The 19211-nt window shown below is 42.5% G+C and overlaps 1 protein-coding gene across 1 annotated transcript in view; it reads left to right on the forward strand.

Moving 5' to 3' along the window:
• The first annotated feature begins 483 nt into the window (after positions 1-483).
• Positions 484-19211, forward strand: part of NEU3 (neuraminidase 3) — a 30420-nt gene continuing 11692 nt past the window's right edge. Inside the window, 4 exon segments of the mRNA XM_053900101.1 lie at positions 484-1012; positions 7019-7185; positions 15387-15469; positions 15472-15504. Coding sequence (XP_053756076.1) covers positions 7028-7185; positions 15387-15469; positions 15472-15504 — 274 coding nt within the window. The 5' untranslated portion in view covers positions 484-1012; positions 7019-7027.

The following is a 19211-nucleotide window of genomic DNA, read 5'->3' on the forward strand; positions in this document are numbered from 1 at the left end:
AAAGTACAGTTCCAGCTGAGCCTAGTACCTAAAACTATATTCAGTTTATAAGAAATTAACGCTTATCACATTTTCCTATGGGAATGTTGCCCTATCTATATAGTGCCACACAGTGGGGGGAATATGGAACGTCACTGAACAGGGAGCTGAAGCCTTGGATTCTATACTCTTACTCTTATAAACCTTGGGTAAGTCATGTAATTCTCTGAGGTTCTAGTTTCCTTTTCTTTTTTTTTTTTTAACTTCCTTTTTAAGGTGATAGTCCTATTCTGTCAGCTATGGAGCTTTTGAAAGTGTGTAATTAGATAATTGTATTTTTACAATGAAGGAATTATGGTTAGACACAAGGGTCCCAGGGCTTGTGGGCCTAGGGAATAACCCTCTCCACAGTGACTCCTTTGAGTTCTCATACCAGGTGTACCTTTTTGTTTTCATCACAGACCCGTGTCTTTGTTTTGTTTTTTACAAAAACTGAATTATGTTGAAATATGTTCTACAGTTTTTGTTTTTTCCTGCTCTCTTCCCCCACCTGTAGCTTGGGTTTGTTTTTGTTTTGTTTTTTTTTAACTTAATATTTCTTAGGCACTTTCCCTGTCAGTATATATCGATCAAACTCATTTTTTTTTGTTATTTAAAATTTTTATTTTTATTTTTGTAAGTAAACCCAACGTGGGGCTTGAACTCATGACCCCAAGACCAATCCTATGCTCTACCACTTGAGCCAGCCAGCCACCCCAGGTCAGACTCATTTTTAATAGTTGCATAATCTACCAGAGTATAAACATTGTAACTATTTCCCTATTAGAAGATATGTTTGTTTCTAGTTTTTCACTATTCCAAGGGAGGAGTGAGTTTAGGGGAGAGGGGGGAAAAGTAGGTCCTCAAGTTGAGAGAGACCAGAAACCTGGGTTGTTTTCCAACTTTATTCTAACTTGTGACCTCCAACAAGTCTCGTTTCTTCTTTCAGAAGTATCTGACCCTGTCAAAGAAGTTTTGGATCAAAAGATCAAAAGTATCTTTTGAGATGATTTAGGCTCCTTACCCCCGGACATGCCCCACATAGAAAACACTTCTTAGGAATATGAAGATACAAGTCCTGTAATCCCTTCAATCTGCCCATAAACCCCACTTTGAGATTTCATAAGCTGCATGGATCTCTTAAGGATTTTTTTCCCTGACTCCAGAAACCATTTGAGGCAGTATGATTTTCTAAATAAAGAAGTGGGTTAGCAGCCCGGCCATGTGTTGCACTTGGTCAGCCCCTCTTCCCACCCGCTGCCCCACTTGTATTTTATGACAGTTTCCATCACTTGAACAGGCTCAAGCCTCAGCGTGCGTTTGTGGGGCTGCAGAGCACCTCTCGCCAGCTTTCAGCACCTACAGCAGCCAGTGGTCACCCCAGCCCATTTTGAGTGCCACTTGGCTGCTCGTCTCCCTCTTGAGTAGGTCTGCAGCACCCCTCCCACTGGGAAACTCTGACCCCCATCACATTTTCCTCCTGGCTGTCAACTCCCCACACCCACCTAGGATGGACTTGCATCTTCCAAAATATAGAAGACTGTGAAGAGAATGGGGAAAGGTATCTAATGTTATTTGCAAATTTCAACTGCTAACATGTATTTAATGTTTGATGCTTTTATATATCTTTGTTTTAGAAACAGTCTTGTTGCTTCGGAACAACCTGATAGAATGGCAGAAAATGCAGAGTTCCTTTGAATACACACCAGTGGTATTTTTTGGGGTCCAGGTTCCTCCTAAGTTGAGAGCCCTTTCTCTCAACAACTGTTTACCCCTGGCTAGACACTCCTCTCCCTAGCCCAAACTTTGTCTCCCTGATGGAAACCATCTGAGAATACTGCTAAATCACAATATTCTTTGTAGAGCTTATCCATCCTGTTGCTGCTGACAGCCTCATGAAATAGAATATTCTTAACAACCCAGCCCAAAGGTACATGTGCTCAACTCAGATGACTTCTGATATCGACAACTACTTCAAGAATAATTGCAAGGATTCATAACCTTTTTTTGTGCCCTGGATCTTTTTCACAGTCTGGTGTTATCTATGGCCCCTGATTCAGAATGAGAGTTTGAAATGCATAAATACATTTATTTTTTCCCCAATTTATTTATTTATTTTTAAATTGAAGTATGGTTGACATACAATATTATGTTTCAGGTGTACAACATAGTAATTCGATGCTTCCGTACATTCTGAAATGCTCAGTGCTCACCATCTGAATCCATACAATGTTATTATAATATTAACTATATTCCCTATGCTGTACTTTACATCCTGTGACTTATTTTATAGCTGGAAATGTATACCTCTTTTATACCCCTTTTATAGCTGGAAATGTATACCCACAACCCCTCCAGCAACCCTCTTTTGTTCTCTATATTTAAGAGTCTCTTATGTTTTGTCACCCTCCCTGTTTTTATACTAGTTTTGCTTCCCGTTCCCTTATGTTCATCTGTTTTGTATCTTAAAGTCCTGATAATGAGTGAAGTCATACGATATTTGTCTTTCTCTGACTAATTTTGCTTTAGCAAAATACCCTCTAGTCCCATCCACGTAGTTGCTACCAGCAACTACCAGCACATGGGATACTTTTCCCATATAGTTTTCATTGTATAGATTTTTCACCTCTTTGGTTAGATTTATTCCTATGTATTTTATGGGTTTTGGTGCAATTATAAATGGGATTGATTCATTGGTTTCTCTTTCTGTTGCCTCATTGTTGGTGTATAGGAATGCAACCGATTTCTGTGCATTGATTTTATATCCTGCAACTTTGCTGAATTCATGGATCAGTTCTAGAAGTTTTTTGGTGGAATCTTTTGGGTTTCCATATAGAGTATCATGTCATCTGCAAAGAATGAAAGTTTGACCTCCTCCTGGCCTATTTGGATGCCTTTTATTTCTTTGTGTTGTCTGATTGCTGAGGCTAAGACTTGCAATACTATGTTGAATAACCGTGGCGAGAATGGACATCCCTGTCTTGTTCCTGACCTTAGGGGGAAAGCTCTCAGTTTTTCCCCACTGAGGATGATATTAGCATTGGGTCTTTCATATATGGCTTTTATGATCTCAAGGTATGATCCTTCTATCCCTACTTAAGGGTTTTTATCAAAACCCTATTTTGTCAGATGCTTTCTCTACATCTGTTGAGTCGATCATGTGGTTCTTGTCGTTTCTTTTATTGATGTGGTGAATCACATTGATTGTTTTGTGGACATTGAACCAGCCCTGCATCCCAGGTATAAATCCCACTTGGTCGTGGTGAATAATTTTTTTAATGTACTGTTGGATCCAGTTGGCTAATATCTTGTTGAGGATTTTTGCATCCATGTTCATCAGGGAAATTGGTCTGTAGTTCTCCTTTTTAGTGGGGTCTTTGTCTGGTTTTGGAATCAAGGTAATGCTGGCTTCATAGACCAAACTTGGAAGTTTTCCTTGCATTTCTATTTTTTGGAACAGCTTCAAGAGAATAGATGTTAACTCTTCTTTAAATGTTTGGTAGAATCCCTGGAAATCCATCTGGCCCTGGACTCTTGTTTTTTAGGAGATTTTTGATTACTGATTCGATTTCTTTACTGGTTATGGGTCTGTTCAAATTTTCTATTTCTTCCTGTTTCAGTTTTGGTAGTTTAAAGGTTTCTAGGAATTTGTCCATTTCTTCCATATTGCCCATTTTATTGGTGTATAATTGCTCATAATATTCTCCTCTTATTTGTATTTCTGCTGTATTGGTTGTCATCTCTCCTCTTTCATTCTTGATTTTATTTATTTGGGTCCTTCCCTTTTTATTTTTGATCAAACTGTCTAGGGGTTTATCAATTTTGTTAATTCTTTCAAAGAACCAGCTTCTGGTTTCATTGATCTCTCTCTTTTGTTTTTGTTTTTTTTTCCCCCTGATAGCATTGATTTCTGCTCTAATCTTTATTATTTCCTGCCTTCTGCTTTTGGGTTTTATTTGCTGTCCTTTTTCCAGCTCTTTACTTTCCAGCTCCAAGCTTTAAGGTGTTTAGGTTGTATTTAGGTTAGTTTAGGTTGTATTTCTGAGACCTTTCTTCCTTCTTTAGGAAGGCATGGATTGCTATATACTTCTCTCTTAGGACTGCCTTTGCTGCGTCCCAGAGGTTTTGGGCTGTGGTGTTATTTTCATCAGCTTCCATGTAGTTTTTAATTTCCTCTTTAACTGCTTGGTTAGCCTATTCATTCTTTAGTAGGATGTTCTTCAGTCTCCAAGTATTTGTTACCTTTCCACATTTTTTCTTGTGGTTGATTTCAAGTTTCATAGCATTGTGGTCTGAAAATATGCACGGTATGATCTCAGTCTTTTTGTACTTGTTGAGGGCTAATTTGTGTGCCATTATGTGATCTATTCTGGAGAACGTTCCATGTGTACTGGAGAAGAATGTATATTCCGCTGCTTTAGGATGGAATGTTCTGAATACATCTGTTAAGTCCATCCAGTCCAGTGTGTCATTCAAAGCCGTTGTTTCTTTGTTGATTTTCTGTTTAGATGATCTGTCCATTGCTGTAAGTGGGGTGTTGAAGTCCCCTACTATTATGGTATTATGAATGAGTTTCTTTATGTTTGTGATCAATTGATTTATATATTTGGGTGCTTCCACATTTGGAACATAAATATTTACACTTGTTAGGTCTTCTTGGTGAATAGACCCCTTAATTATGATATAATGCCCTTCTTCATCTCTTGTTACAGTCTTTATTTTAAAGTCTAGATTGTCTGATACAAGTATCAAGGATACAAGTATGGCTACTACAGCTTTCTTTTGTCGACCATTAGCATAATAGATGGTTCTCCGTCCCCTTACTTTCAATCTGAAGGTGTCTTTAGGTCTAAAGTGGGTCTCTTATAAACAGCATATAGATGGATCTTGTTTTCTTATCCATTCTGTTACCCTATGTCTTTTGATTGGAGCTGTTAGTCCATTGATGTTTAGAGTGAGTACTGAAAGATACGAATTTATTGCCATTATGTTGCTTGTAGAGTTGGAGTTTCTGGTGGTGTTCTCTGGTCCTTTCTAGTCTGTGTTGCTTTTGATCTTTTTTTTTTTTTTTTTTTTTGATCTTTTTTCCTCTCAGAGAGTCCCCCTTAAAATTTCTTGCAGGGCTGGTTTAGTGGTCATAAACCTCTTTAATTTTTGTTTGGGAAACTTTTAATCTCTCCTTCTATTTTGAATGACCTCCTTGCTGGCTGGATAAAGAATTCTTGGCTGCATATTTTTCCAGTTCAGCACATTGAATATATCCTGCCACTCCTTTCTGGCCTGCCAAGTTTCTGTGGATAGGTCTGCTGCAAACCTGATCTGTCTTCCCTTGTAGGTTAAGGGCTTTTTTCCCCTTGCTGCTTTCATGATTCTTCCTTGCCTGAGTATTTTGTGAACTTGACTATGATATGCCTTGTTGATGGTCGGTTTTTGTTGAATCTAATGGGAGTCCTCTGTGCTTCCTGGGTTTTGATGTCTGTGTCTTTCCCCAGGTTAGGAAAGTTTGCCGCTATGATTTGCTCATGTAACCCTTCTACCCCTTTTCTGTCTGTCTCTTCATCTTCTGGGACACCTATGATTTTTATGTTGTTCCTTTTTAATGAGTCACTGATTTCTCTAATTTTTAAATTGTGGTCTTTTGTCTTAGTCTCTCTCTTTTTTTCTGCTTCATTCTCCATAAGTTTGTCCTCTATAATGCTGATTCACTGCTCTGCCTATGCTGCTGTGGCATCCATTCGAGATTGCAGCTCAGTTATTGCATTTTTTATTTCATCCTGACTAGCGTTTACTTCTTTTGTCTCCGCAGAGAAGGATTCTAATCTGTTTTTGACCCCAGCTAGTATTCTTATTATCGTGATTCTAAATTCTGGTTCAGACATCTTGCTTGTATCTGTGTTGATTAAGTTCCTAGCTGTCATTTCTTCCTGCTCTTTCTTTTGGATTGAATGCCTTCGTTTCGTCATTTTGAAGAAAAGGAATTGATAAGGTAAAAAAAATTAAAAAATTAAAAACAACACACACACAAAATCAAATAAATAATATAGATCCTAGGTGTGTTGTGGTCTGGTTCTTGAAAGGAGTTTAATAGATTAGGAAAAAAAAGGGATAAAAAAGAAAAAAAAAAACATTCAAAAATTTGAGAAAATGAATACAGTGAAATGAAATGATGGAAGTAAAATAGAATTTGAAAAATATTAAAATAAAAAATATAGTAGAAAATAATAAGGAAGAATATTTTTAATAAAAACTGAAAATAAAAATAATTTTTTTCTCTTTCTGTTTTCATGAAAAAGAAAAAAAAATTTGAATAGCTGTACCAGTGAACAGACTGAAATACGATTGAAACTACATCGTTTTCCCCTAGAGGTCAAACTATGAAGCACTTTATAGTCCATAAACTAAGCAGGCGGCGAGATTTGTGTTCCTGAAAAGTGAGGTTGGCCGGGGCTTAGTTTAAATGGCTCCATTCTCCACTAGATGGCACTGCTTACCTTACTGGGTGCATTGCTATGGTGCTTGTAGGTGGGTGTGCGCATGCGCGGGAGGAGTGAAAATGGCGTCGCCCAGCTATTCAGTCTCAAGTGTGGGAACTCTGTGCTCTCCCCAGCCAGCAATCGCACACCTGTCCTTTGTCTCCGGCTTCTATCCACTCCCTGCTTTTACACTGTCTGTGACCAAGCCTTCAGTTTGCCAGGAGGCACCTCTCTCCTGGGTTTTATCTCAGATGCGGCTGTATTTCCTGACCCCTCAATTCTGAGGGACTGTGGCTTTGACCCGCTCAGATCCTTTGGGAGAGGGTCTCACCGAGCAATGGCCAGTGCCGGCCACACCCAGGAATATTCGCAGGACTGTGCTGCTGCCGATGCCCGGAGACTGCAACTGGGTGCCAGCCTGCCCCAGAAAAAGTTAACACGATCATATAGCACCAGCGTTTCAGGGATTATGGAAAATCACAACATACATCTGGTACCAGGTTTCACCCTTAACGACCTTGTTCCAGCACCAGCAAATGTGGGTGTTCTCTGGGGTCTGCTGCGACCAGGCGGCCACACAGTCTCTACCAAATGTCCTTCCAGCAATGGAACTGCTTCTCTCTGTGTGGCCCGTGGACTTCCCAGACGCTATTCTGCTCCTGGAGATTCGCCCTTCCCACCAGAGCACCACCAGGTATTGAGCTGTGGAGTTTCAGACTCTGTTTCCCCCTGTTTATAGAGCCTTAATGGAATTTAAACCCTCTCCTTTCTCCCTTTTTTAGTTAAGTCCCTGCGGCTGTTTCCACTTTTCCACTTTCTCTCCAGCTGCTTTGGGGGAGGGTGCTTTTCTCATACTCCCCGCCCCCCCTCCTCATCTCTGTCTGCAAGCAAAAACAGCTCCCTGCCCTTTGCGGCTTCTCTCTTCCCCAGTTCACCTGTCCGCACTGTGTACCTGCTTAATTTTGTGGTTCATGTTGTGCAGATTATTGTGTTCATCCTCAAATCAGTTTTCTAGGTGTGCAAGATGGTTTAGTGTTGATCTGGCTGTATTTCACGGACGCAAGACACAAAAAAAACTTCCATGCTGTTCTGCTATCTTGTCTCCTCCGGAAATCCATAAATACATTTAAATACATTATTCCCTGTTAGAAATAGGGTTGGAGAAGATGGTTGCAAGCTCAGAGTACTGGGAAAGTAGGTTCAGAGGCAGGTAGTTGCTCAGAAGGTGTCCTGGTTGTTGCTTACTTTCCAGTCGGTGAATCCCACCATTAATGGATTTCCTCACTAATCTGCGTAGCCTTGGCTCTCCACCCTATTATAACTAGTGACACTAATATTCATCATGAGTGGGCAGCAGGTTCCTCCTCCTTTCAGACAGCAGTTACAGACACATCCCTACAGGAGCACGAAAAGAGGGAAATCCCTTACTTCTGTGGGCAGAAACCAGGTGAATTTTCTAAACTTCAGCTGGTTTGCTTGCGAGAGAAGGGATTCGGGTACAGAATGCCTATTAAGGAAGAATGGCAACTGTTGAGTTGTCTTAACAGCCAAACCCCCCCTACAATTTATCAGGCCAAGCTTAGATCTGTTCAGAGACCACAGTAAAGGACTGGGAACTTTTTGCAGGGGGTCTTGACTGCTGTGAGGGAGCTTTGGCCCTTTGGGAAGAGTTCCCTGTGTCAAACCCTGTGACAATGGGAAACCATTGATGAATATTGAGTAGTATTCAAGCTCTTAGTTCCCTGGATTTGGCTTATCATGCTGTTAAAGGGGACCCACTAGAGAATGAAGAACTGTTAGGAGAAGCAATCTACCATGAGCCCTGAGCACCCCTGCATGTTCTCACTTCATGTGAATGTAAGACCCTGACCACTTCCTGGGGGATATCTTAGTGTTCTGGCAGTAAGCAATCTTGAGAATTCAAGTAATGTCTCTTCCCTACTTTGCACTATAAAAATGTTGACTCTCCCAAGCTCAGTGTTCTTTTCCTGTGACACATCCCCCTGCATGTGTAGGCATCCATCTATCTAGACCTACCCCAAGTCACTTTTGTTGGAGAGGGGGGCTTGAAGAACTAGCACAAACCTGCTCACATTGCTTCCTGTAAGTGTAAAAGTTCTTTGTGTTTGATCTGGGAGTCTCATGGCTTCTACCAGTATCCATGATAAAATAGTAGGCTAACCTGTTAGTTGCAAGTAGGATAAAATTGTAGCCCTTTCATAGGCTACTCTGACAGTTTGGGTAACAAGGACAGGATACAGGTAGCCATGGCTTTCTACAAGAGAAAGGACATGGGTCGGGTGAGAGGATGTGAGAAAATAACCTGGGGTCTGGTAGGAAATACTGCTGAGCAAGTGGATAAGGGTCCTTCACTGTCCCACCTGTTAATGAAATTTTTGAGGCAAAACAGCAAGAGGTAGGATTGAAACACATTGCCCAAATGGTACTTAGGTTGTTGTTCACTCTTTTCTGGACAGGAGGAGGAAAGAATGTTTTGACAACAAGGCAGTAAGCCTGTGGCCCCAGCTGAAGGCTCTATGGCTGTGGCTGATGAGTAGAGGGTTCCCCGAAGGTGAAATAAATGGCAATAAAGATACAGAGTTTGAATGGACCAAATATATTAGGAGTTTGTTATGACCAAGCAGGTAGCCATTTGAAGTGAAAGTAAATACATGACCTTGTTTACTGGCACAAGGCCAGTCTCTATAACCCCTGATCCTTTTCTCCCTTTGTTTTAAGGAAAGAAGCTATTTATGTTGGGGGTCTTTGAGGAGGAGAGGGACTCCCTTTTAACAACTCTACTGAATATAAGCATCTAAGTCACCATCCTACTTGGTCCCATGGGCACAGGGAGCCCTGGGCACAGGAATGGTCAGAAGTACCAAGGACTGTGGGGGCAGATCCATGGTAGTATGCAAGGTGGGCAAACAAAAAAATAGCCCCTGAACCCTAGGTGCTCCTCAGAGCCAAGAGGTAACTAGGGAAAAGGCAGCACTGACCCCAGAGCAGGAGTCAGAGAAAAGACCTTCCTGCTGACCTAGCTGCCCCCTGCAGGATAGCCTCTCCTACTCCTGTGACTTCCTCAAACTCTTGGGTTGGAACATGATTTCTTGGTGGCTGTGGCTGTGCCTTGCAATATCGGTCTCAGATTGCTTGGTCTGAGTGCCTGTAGTTGGTGGGGGGAGTGGGGGAGTGCTTGACTTCACCTGGCAGGGTTTGGGCAAAGTCTGTAGTAGGAAAGGAAAACTAAATAACTGTAGGGGAACCTCTACACCGGCTCAGTGTTACTGTTGTATGGCTTTCACAGTAATGTGTTATTGACAGCAATTATACATTAAATTGAAGTGTGAAAGTTTGCAAGTCTCCCATTCAGGGACTACTGCTTATAGAGAAGTGATTCCTGTTTCCTCTTGAGTAGCATAACAAAATACAGAATCCTAAGAGGTGAGAAAGGAAAATCAACAGCTTTAGTTAGGTGAGAACTTGGTGACTGCTGGAGTACTCAGCCCATTTCCTAATATAGCAGTGCCACGTATCCTTTGCAGGCACCAAGTACACCCTTTGAAAAAGTTGGACAGCTGGGAGGCTACTACTGAGCTATTGTTGAAATGACGTCCGACCTGTAGAAGCCTGGTACCTGGCCTAACATCCCCACTTTGGGTTACACGAACTCAAACTTGAAATTAACAAAAAGCCCAGCAGCCTTCCCTGGTCAAATGGAAATGATGCATTTTGGGGATGTAGCCGCTGCCCATCTTAGTTTTACTTGAAAAAGTGATACCCACTCCTTTGGAAAGACTGTATTCCAAGACTCAGCTGCCTGAAGCAAAGCCACTGGCTCAAAAGGGCCCTTGATTACAGAGACTTTCCCAGTCAGATGCCTGGGCCTGGTTCACTTATGGTCCAGCTAAGTTAAGAGCTGTCGGTGTCAAGTGATGTTTCTGGAAACTGACTACAGTAAAGGCTGGTCAGCACAATGGGCTGAATTGAAGGCTATGACCCTCGTCCTAAGCATTCCTTAGGGACCAAACATGTTATATTTTTACTGACTCGGGCTATGGTCTATCACTTGGCAGACATAGACTGTCAGATTAAAGACACTCTTGGGGGCCACAAACTAAAAATGAATTGCAGCTATTGAACTGTCTGGATCACTCATGTAGATGCTCACAGTGGGGGCTTATTCACTGAAGACCAACTGGAATCAAACTGCTGACGGAGCCTGTAACCACTCAGATTGCCACCATCATTGCCTGTATCCATCATCATACCAGATGTGACATTACATGCACCATCATAGCCTGGGCACAGAGTAAAAGTTTTATGCTTCTGGTGCAGAGGCTACCACTACATGCCAGGTTTGTGACTCCTGTTAAAAGTCCTGTTAGTCTAGGGGCACCTGGGTGGCTCAGTCGGTTGAGCCTCCGACTTCAGCTCAGGTCATGATCTCGCGGTCTTTGAGTTCGAGCCCCGCGCCAGGCTCTGTGCTGACAGCTCAGAGCCTGGAGCCTGCTTAGGATTCTGTGTCTCTGTCTCTGCCCCGCCCCCACTCATTCTCTGTCTCTCTCTGTCAAAATAAATAAACATTAAAAAAAGAAAAAAAAAGTCCTGTTAGTCTAGCCATGAGTGAAGCCACATAGCCCAGGCACGGCCTCCATCCACTTCTGGCTGACTAACTCTGTCAGGCCTTTGGTTCCCTCTTGAGGTTACCAATAGTGCTTCAACAGGATACTTTTTCAGGTTACAGTGTTGCTGTTCTAGTCAATCAGCCAACTCTACCCTGTTTTGATCTTGAAACTAATCTGTCTCATGATTTTGTTTTTCTTGACCACATACATTCTGACAGTGGTGAATCTTTATTGTGAAAACCACTCAACAGCAGAGGGCTGATAATCAAAGTATTTGATTGACTTTCCACTCTTCCATCCATAGGCATCGACTATTGTTGAATGTTGGGACAGCCTACTGAAAAAACAGCCTACAGTCACAAGATTTCTGACTACTTCACTTACCTTGTCCTGGTCAATACAGCTTTGTAAAGCAGTTTGGCCACTGAATGTGGCTGTCTCCAGAAAGTGGTCACTTTGTCTTTACTGCAGTATTAAGATTCTCCAGAAAAAAAAGAATGAATATGTTCATGAATATATAAAGAGATGTGTTATAAGAAAATGGGTCACATGATTATGGAGGCTGAAAAGTCCCAGGATCTGCTCTTGGCAAGCTGGAGATCGGGAGAGCCTGTGGTGTAGTTCCAATCTGAATCTAAAGGCCTAAGGACCAAGAGAACTGATGTATAAGTTTCAGTTCAGGAGGAGGAAAAGGCTCACTTCCTGGCTTGAAGACAGGCAGATAGAGTGAATTCTCCCTTACCCCAACTTTTGTCCTATTCAGGTTTCCAACAGATTGGATGAAACCCACCTATTTTTGACAGGGCAGTTTGCTTTACTAGATCTACTGAGTCAAATGGTAATCTGATCAAGGAACATCCTCAGACATACCCAGAATAATGCTTAATCAAATATCTGGGGACCCCGTGTCCCAGTCAAATCGATGCATAAAATTAACTCTCATAGCTGCTTATGGTATAATGATCAAAATGAGAGGGATTGGAGAGTGTTGTGTAGATTTATCCTGAAAATTCTGTTTTCAGCCCTAACTATTGTTAGGCATGATGTTATATTTGCCCTAACAGCATCCCCAGGCCAACCTTGTTACTACAACTTCCAGGTGGCAGCCTAGTCACATTGAATTCTGGTTCTCATTGAATTGTTTCAGGCACTTGGATTCTCTCGTTGGTTTGACATGGTCCTAGATCATGACATTTGGAAAAAGAGTCACCTCTAGAGCCTTTCTCTGAAAGGAAAATAGCCTAGTACAATTCTACCAAGCTGTTGCAAACTCCACAAACTTGACTGACTACTTGGTTTGACATCCCCCACTAGATGGCTCTGACCACAATTTGATAGTCATTCCCTTTAACCTACTGCGAAGTCTATCGGAAACATCAGGTGCACTTGCAGCTCCTATTCCTCTCTGTAAAATGCACAACCTCTACATGCCTCCGTCACCCCCATTCTTGTACCTATTGCTGTTTCCTTATGGGGTGGACAAATGCCACCTCACTGTTGGTGTGGACGTATGGGACAGTTTGGGCCAACTGCCATCAGACCGTCTTTCCAAAAATAAGGCCTGGTTTCAATCATACTTAAGTGGATGGGGACTCTGAAGCCTACCAGGTACCAGGAGGCCTCATTAGTGACACTGTCAACCTGTGTCCCCTAATTGATAATAGGTCCCAGTTAGGAGGTCCCAACAATTGTAAACAGGGGTATCACATATGACCTCAGAACTATACCTTCTATGTGGAAGTCAGGCATTAACTTGCCCCCTCCCTGAAAACATGGTGCCTTGTTCCGTAGGGAGGGTCATAAGCAACCTTCAAGTGTTTAAAGAAGAAGCACCATTAGATCATGTAGCCCTCAGATGACTGTAGAGATTCCTCCAAGATGAAGCTGCCTTTGGTTACAAAGGGGAACTTCCCGGAGGGTTGGCTGATTTATTTATGCACCTTCTGCAAGAAGTTATCCTATCTTGAGGGTCATCCTATTTGAAATGTTGATATGAAATTCATCCCTGACTTTAGCTGAAGGCAACAATGATACCACCTCAGCCCTGGAAGGCATTTGGGTGAGCCTCAGTTCACTGGCCAATGTGGTTATGGATGATAGAATTGCCCTTGACTTCCTTGTGGGCCCAGGTAGAGTCTGCAAACACTAATACATTTTCTGTACCCAGATTAATGCTTCAGGCTGGGTTTAAGGTCAATACAGATATAAGAGAATGGCACCCAGCTTTCTAAAGCAGACCTTGATGGCTTATGGTTGGTTGGTTGGTTGGTTTTCTTGTTTGTTTTTTTATGTTGTTTGTTTTTCTACCTAGTTGAGCCCTGGCCCTTGGGTATGGGTAAGGTCAGTTCTGCAGATTGGTCTCATACTGTTGCTTGGAGTTTTGTTGATACTATCCTTTTAGGATGGATTAAGTCCCATTTCTGTCAGATCAATCAGGGTGGCCAATAGAGTGGCAAACAAAATTCATCAGAAGTGATCTGTAAGGTACTGTGATGGTTGGAAGAGGAGTAACTATTTTAACATGGAGGCCTAGGAGGTTACAGGAAGTGAAACTTGTTTCATTTGAGCCATGAATGAGAATTAGTGCCAAGAGTGCCCATTTTACAGATGAGAAAACTGAGGCACAGGAGTTAAATAACTTGCCAAGGACACTGAGCTAGGGAGTGGGAAGTCTGGATTTGAGCCAAGATCTTATTGCCTCCAAATATAGAGATTGCAACTCACTGTCTCAGGCATAAGACCAAGACCACCAGTCAAAGAATTGACAGAAATTTGGCATTAGCTTTAGATATTTTTCTAAAATTGACTTGGTGATTGATCTACAGAATTGGTGATTGTGAGTTTGGAGAAGTCTGGGTGAAGAGCCCTAGGACTTTGTGGGAGCCAATCTTTAAAAACAAATGTTTTAGACAAATAATAAGGTTTACAGAATAATAAAATGAACCACCTTAAAAAATTAGTCCCTTGGGTATCCTTAATCATGTCCTACTCCCTGCACTCTCAGAAGTAACTACTCCCCTGAATTTAGTATTTATTATTCCTATGCATTTTCTTCAACACTATATGGTATTGTTTTACAAGTTTTAAAACTATATATGGTATTTGGTTAAGGGTTCCCAAGACCACCCCTAGGTTCATAGACTCACTAGAATGACTCACGGGACTCAGCCTAATAGTTGCACTCACAGCAACATTATTACAGCAATGTAGTAAAGACACATTGGATCGTAAGAGAAAAAGACACAAGTGGAGTCTGAAGGAATCCATGTGTATTTCGTATGCTCTCTCCTTCTCCTGAGGGGTTGCACTAAGCACACTTTCCCCCAGCAAGGAAAATGCAGCATGTGTACCATGTTTCTGCCTAGGGAATCCATTGGAGACTCAGCAGTTTTATTGGGGACTGGTATGTTGGCACCCTCTGCCTGGCATGTACCAAAACTCCAGACTCAGAAGAAAAGCAGGTGTTCAGAATAAGCTATATTGTGTTCAAATCGTCTGAGCAGAGTCCACATATATTAATTGGAATTCTATAGAATTATGTCAATATGAACTCATGGGTTTTATTCAATGGATTATAATACTATTATTTTGTCAACATATAATCATGTACACACGTACAAAATAACATATAATTTTAATTTTTTTAGGGGGGAGGGGTTCGTCTAATGCTCTGGATCTCTGGTTCTTTTTGTGGAGTTCTTTCTTGCGGGCCGGAACCTTTGCTGGACTCCCAAGGCTGTTCGGGGAAATTTTAGGCGGTGATACTTATGAGCTGACAGGCAACCAATAGATACAAGTGTGGGGCAAGGGGACTGAGGGGAGGGATGAAGGGGGAGGAAATGGGTGGGGGGCGGAGCCAGGTTGCTGCCCGGCCCACGGGAGCAGAGGTAGGCCCAGGGCCTGAGCCAAAGCCAATCTCGGGGCTAAGCTGGAGCTGGTGGTGGTTGGGGAGAGCAAGGGGCAGGTCCACAGGGTGTCTGGGACTGGGCTAGGGGCGCGGGAGAGAAAGGACTGTGGCGGCGGGGCAGCGAGGGGGCGGGGCCTCGCCTGCGCCCATCCCATGGGGGCGGGGCCGACTCTGGGCAGCGGCCAACTGCGGGTCCAACCGCCGGCCCGCTGCCGCCTCCACGCGTCCCCGCCTTCGCTTCCCGGCTGGGTAGTCTGGACGTCCGGGTCTGTCGGTGTTTCCTTCTCTCCGTGGCCGTGTCGCCCCCCCCCTTTTTTTTTTTTTTTTTCAGTTTTCGTGTTGCTTCCGTGTCTTCTGCAGTCTCTCTCCCTCTCCCCCCTGCGTGGTTTATTCTCCCGCGCTTCGGTGTCCGAGACCTGAGAGCTGCCCGGCGCCCAGCTCTGCTCGAGAGAGATGGAGGAGCCGGGGTCCCGTGAAGGTGAGTGGGGCTGCGACATTGCAGAGATCCCGAAAAGTGGGGCACTCTGAGTGTGGGGACAGGTTCGGCGGCACCGCCTGGGCTTAGGAAATCCAGTCTGAGGGGAATATTGAGTCAGAGCCCTCCAGTGGGCCAGGAATTCAGACATGGCCAGAGAGTATTCTTGGCTAGTCTATTTTTGTTTTCCTTCCAACGAAGCCAAACCTAAACCGTAGAATTACCATTTTAGAGATGAAAGGGAACCGAGCCAGGGGCAGCCCTTACCAGAAAGGGTTGTATGGGTTGTAGAGTGTCCCGAGCTGCAACTTAGGAGACCTGAATCTTGGTCCAGGCTTGCTGCTACTAACTTAAGTGGCCTAATATAAGCTTATTCCCCTCCGAGGGCCTGAGTTTTCCCATGTGTACAATGAGAGGGATTTGGAGTGCTGGATCTCAACAGGCCTGACAAAGGACGGGTGCTTTTTAAATATTAATTGTTAGGAATAAATAAATGAGTTAGGGAGGCCTCTTTCTGGGGTTCACTGATGGCTGCCTGCTGCACTGAATTAATTGGAGTCTTTGGAATTACGTTGTTCTTTTATGCTGAGAAATAAGTGGCATTATCCTCATTACAAGTGAGAAAAAAGAGACTCAGATAAAATGACTTGCTAGTAAGTGTCAAAGCACATTACACTTCAAAGTCCAGGCTACACTATACTCTCTCCCAGTAAGAGAGCAGGGAGGATTATATGGAGTAGCAATTAATAGCTTGAGTTCTCTGCTAACATGAACAACACCAAAGCAGAACTGTATCTAATCCTTCTCTATCCTTAGTTCCCAGTATATGGTTTGTGTTAAAGTTTGGGTTTCAGTGCCAGAGTCATCTATGCTGCTTACCACTGTCGTCACCATGATCAACATAACCATAATTAACAAAAAGTTAATGATAGTGATTCTAATTGTTATAGTGATAGCAAAGCCATAAGTGAAATTGTGAAGACATCGGAAGTTTTAACATTTTTACTTATATAGTGGTTTAAAGTTTAGAAAGCACTTTTGAGTAGTTCTTCATATTGGTCATCTTATATAGGTATTATCTACATTTTACAAGCATAGGAGTCCCAAGACCTAGAGAGATTAAGTGACTAGCACCAGGTCACACGGAAGTATAGATGGGATGTGAATCAAGCCCCATATGAGAAGCTGTGCTTCCGCTTTGGTGCTGTCCCCACTACCTCTCCCTCTCCTTTTTCCTAGTTGCTCCTCCCCACTCCATGCCTATTCTTTGCTTTATTATTATCACCCAGGGAATTCATGGGTGTGAACTAATAATCATGTGTTAACTGATCATTAATAGTGTGGTATTCACTTGTAATTAATGTGTGGGCGCATAAGAGTTTAAATACAATCTTTCCCAGAGGCGTAGACGGATTTAAATACTTTTAAGAAAGAGAGTTGTAACTGTTATCATCATCATCATCATCACCATCCACAGGTTTCAAGGAATAAGACTACCCTTGATCCTTGAACAACACAGCTTAGAATTGCAGTTTCACTTGAAGAAGCATTTTTTAAATAAATATAGTACAATACTATAAATGTGTTGTCTATAACTTGTGATTTTCTTAACATTTTCTTTTCTCTAACATTATTGTAAGAATATAGTATATAATACATCTATACATACAAAATATGTGTTAATTATTTATGTTATTGGTAAGGCTTCCAGTCAACAGTAGGCTATTTGTAGTTTTGAGGGGAGTCAAAAGTGATACACAAAGTTTATGCCCCCCAGAGTTGGGGTCAGCACCCCTAATCCCTGTGTTGTCCAACGGTCAACTGTAGAATATGTAGTGATTGACAGTCTAAAAATAATAACTGCCATATATTGAGCTCATACTATGGCATGGGCTCTGTAACAGCCACTTCAATTTTTAGCTTAATTCTCTCAACAACTCTACTGAGTTTTATATATGAGGATCCTGAAACATTAGGAAAGTTAAATAACATGCCCAAAGTCAGGTAGTCCTAGTGGGGTCCTAATCCTATGTTCTTAACCATCACGCCAGCTTGGCTCAAGGACAGATCTTTACTTAGGAGAGCCTGACCTTCTCTGGCAGGAGAGCCTGAGTTGAGGAGAGAGAGGTGTGCTCTAGTACTTTGTGAAGAAGACAATTCCCACTTGCTTTTCAATTCTGCTACTGAGAGCACAGAATTGGGAGTGAGGGGAGGAGGCTTTTCTTCTGGACTCCGGAGGCTAACTCCCCATTCCTCTCATGATAGTGAGTCACGGTTCTTCTTTCTTTAAGTTAGAAACAAGTGACCAAGTGAATCATTGGTATGCCTTTGGATAAGTTTGTCTTGATTGACACTAGGCACCTGTGGCCAAAAGCAGTGCAACTTTTTCTTTCAGTTTATTGCCCACAGGCTACCTGGGAGATTGGTCTAAAATGCATACTTGATCATGCCATTCCTCTGCCAAAAACTCTTGAGTGGCTCCCTCTCTGTGGGATAAACACCCTAATAAGGTAGCAAGGCCTCCCAGGACCTGGATTCTGCTGACCCCTTCAGTCCCACTTCTGCACTCTGTTCTAGTCATGCTGCACTATCGACAGTCCCCACAGCTCACTGTTTTCTATCATTTGTAGGCTTTTCACATTCACCCCCTCTGCCCTTTTCACCCTTCAGTTGGCTGACTCACTATTCATCCTTTAAGATCCAGCTCACTCATTCATTCAGTCATTCAACAGATAATTCGTCAAGTGCCTATCAATTACCAGGCATGGTTCTAGGTATAATGGTGTAGCGGTGAATAGAACAGACTCATCCCTGCCCTTTATGGAGCTTCTGTTGTGTAGTATATATTAAACAAGTATAATCTGGATGATAAGTGGCATGGAGAAGAGAGCAGAGAGGGGATAGAGAGGGGCAGGGGAGTTGTCAGGAAAGGCCTCATAGATTAGATGACATTGGAACAGGGCTGAAGGAGTTTAGGGAGTGAACTCTGTGGTTATGTGAAACAAGAATGTTCTAGGCACAGAGCATAAGGATATGAGGCAGGAGTTCACTTGACTCAGTTTTTTTCTCTCCAGAAACCCTCCACTGCCCTGATCTAGACAGATCCTTTTTCTGTTTTCCTACACGCTATCATGTTGACCTCTAATGTGGCACTTATTGCATGATATTGTAATTGTCCCTGTATGTCTGTCTCCCTCACTTGGATGTGGGCAGGGACTTCTGATTCCTTTTTGTCGCCTCAGCACCTACCTTTTGGCCTGACTTGGAGTGGGCACCCAGAAGTATTTACTAAATAAATGAATAAGGCCTTCTGGGCCTCATTTTTATAGTCTGATAATTTTTACAAGTGATTTATATGAAAGGGTTTGAATGACAGTGAAAGATAAAAAAATTCTAAGCCTGCTTCTGTCTGGCTTGATTCCCTTTTTGGGCCTCTGAGAAGTAGAACCCCTGATTTCTTTGAGAAGTGTACCTGCAGACTTTTCAGCATTATGACAGGCTAGCTAACCTGTAACATTGTAGATAAAATATAACAAAGTCCTTTATAGTTGAAATTGCAAGAAAGTAAGAGAAATTCCCAGGGACCTAGAAGCCAAGAGTAAACTGAAAACCAGACTAGATAGCCCCTTAACCTGACCTCAGTTGCCCTGGATGTTTGCTGCTCTCACTTACCTAGAAGTTTGGGCTTTAGTAGACCTGCTGTTGCAGTG

This window comes from Panthera pardus, unplaced genomic scaffold (genome assembly GCF_024362965.1).
Source record: "Panthera pardus isolate Hobbes unplaced genomic scaffold, ASM2436296v1 HiC_scaffold_12, whole genome shotgun sequence".
Classification (NCBI taxonomy): Eukaryota; Metazoa; Chordata; class Mammalia; order Carnivora; family Felidae; genus Panthera; species Panthera pardus.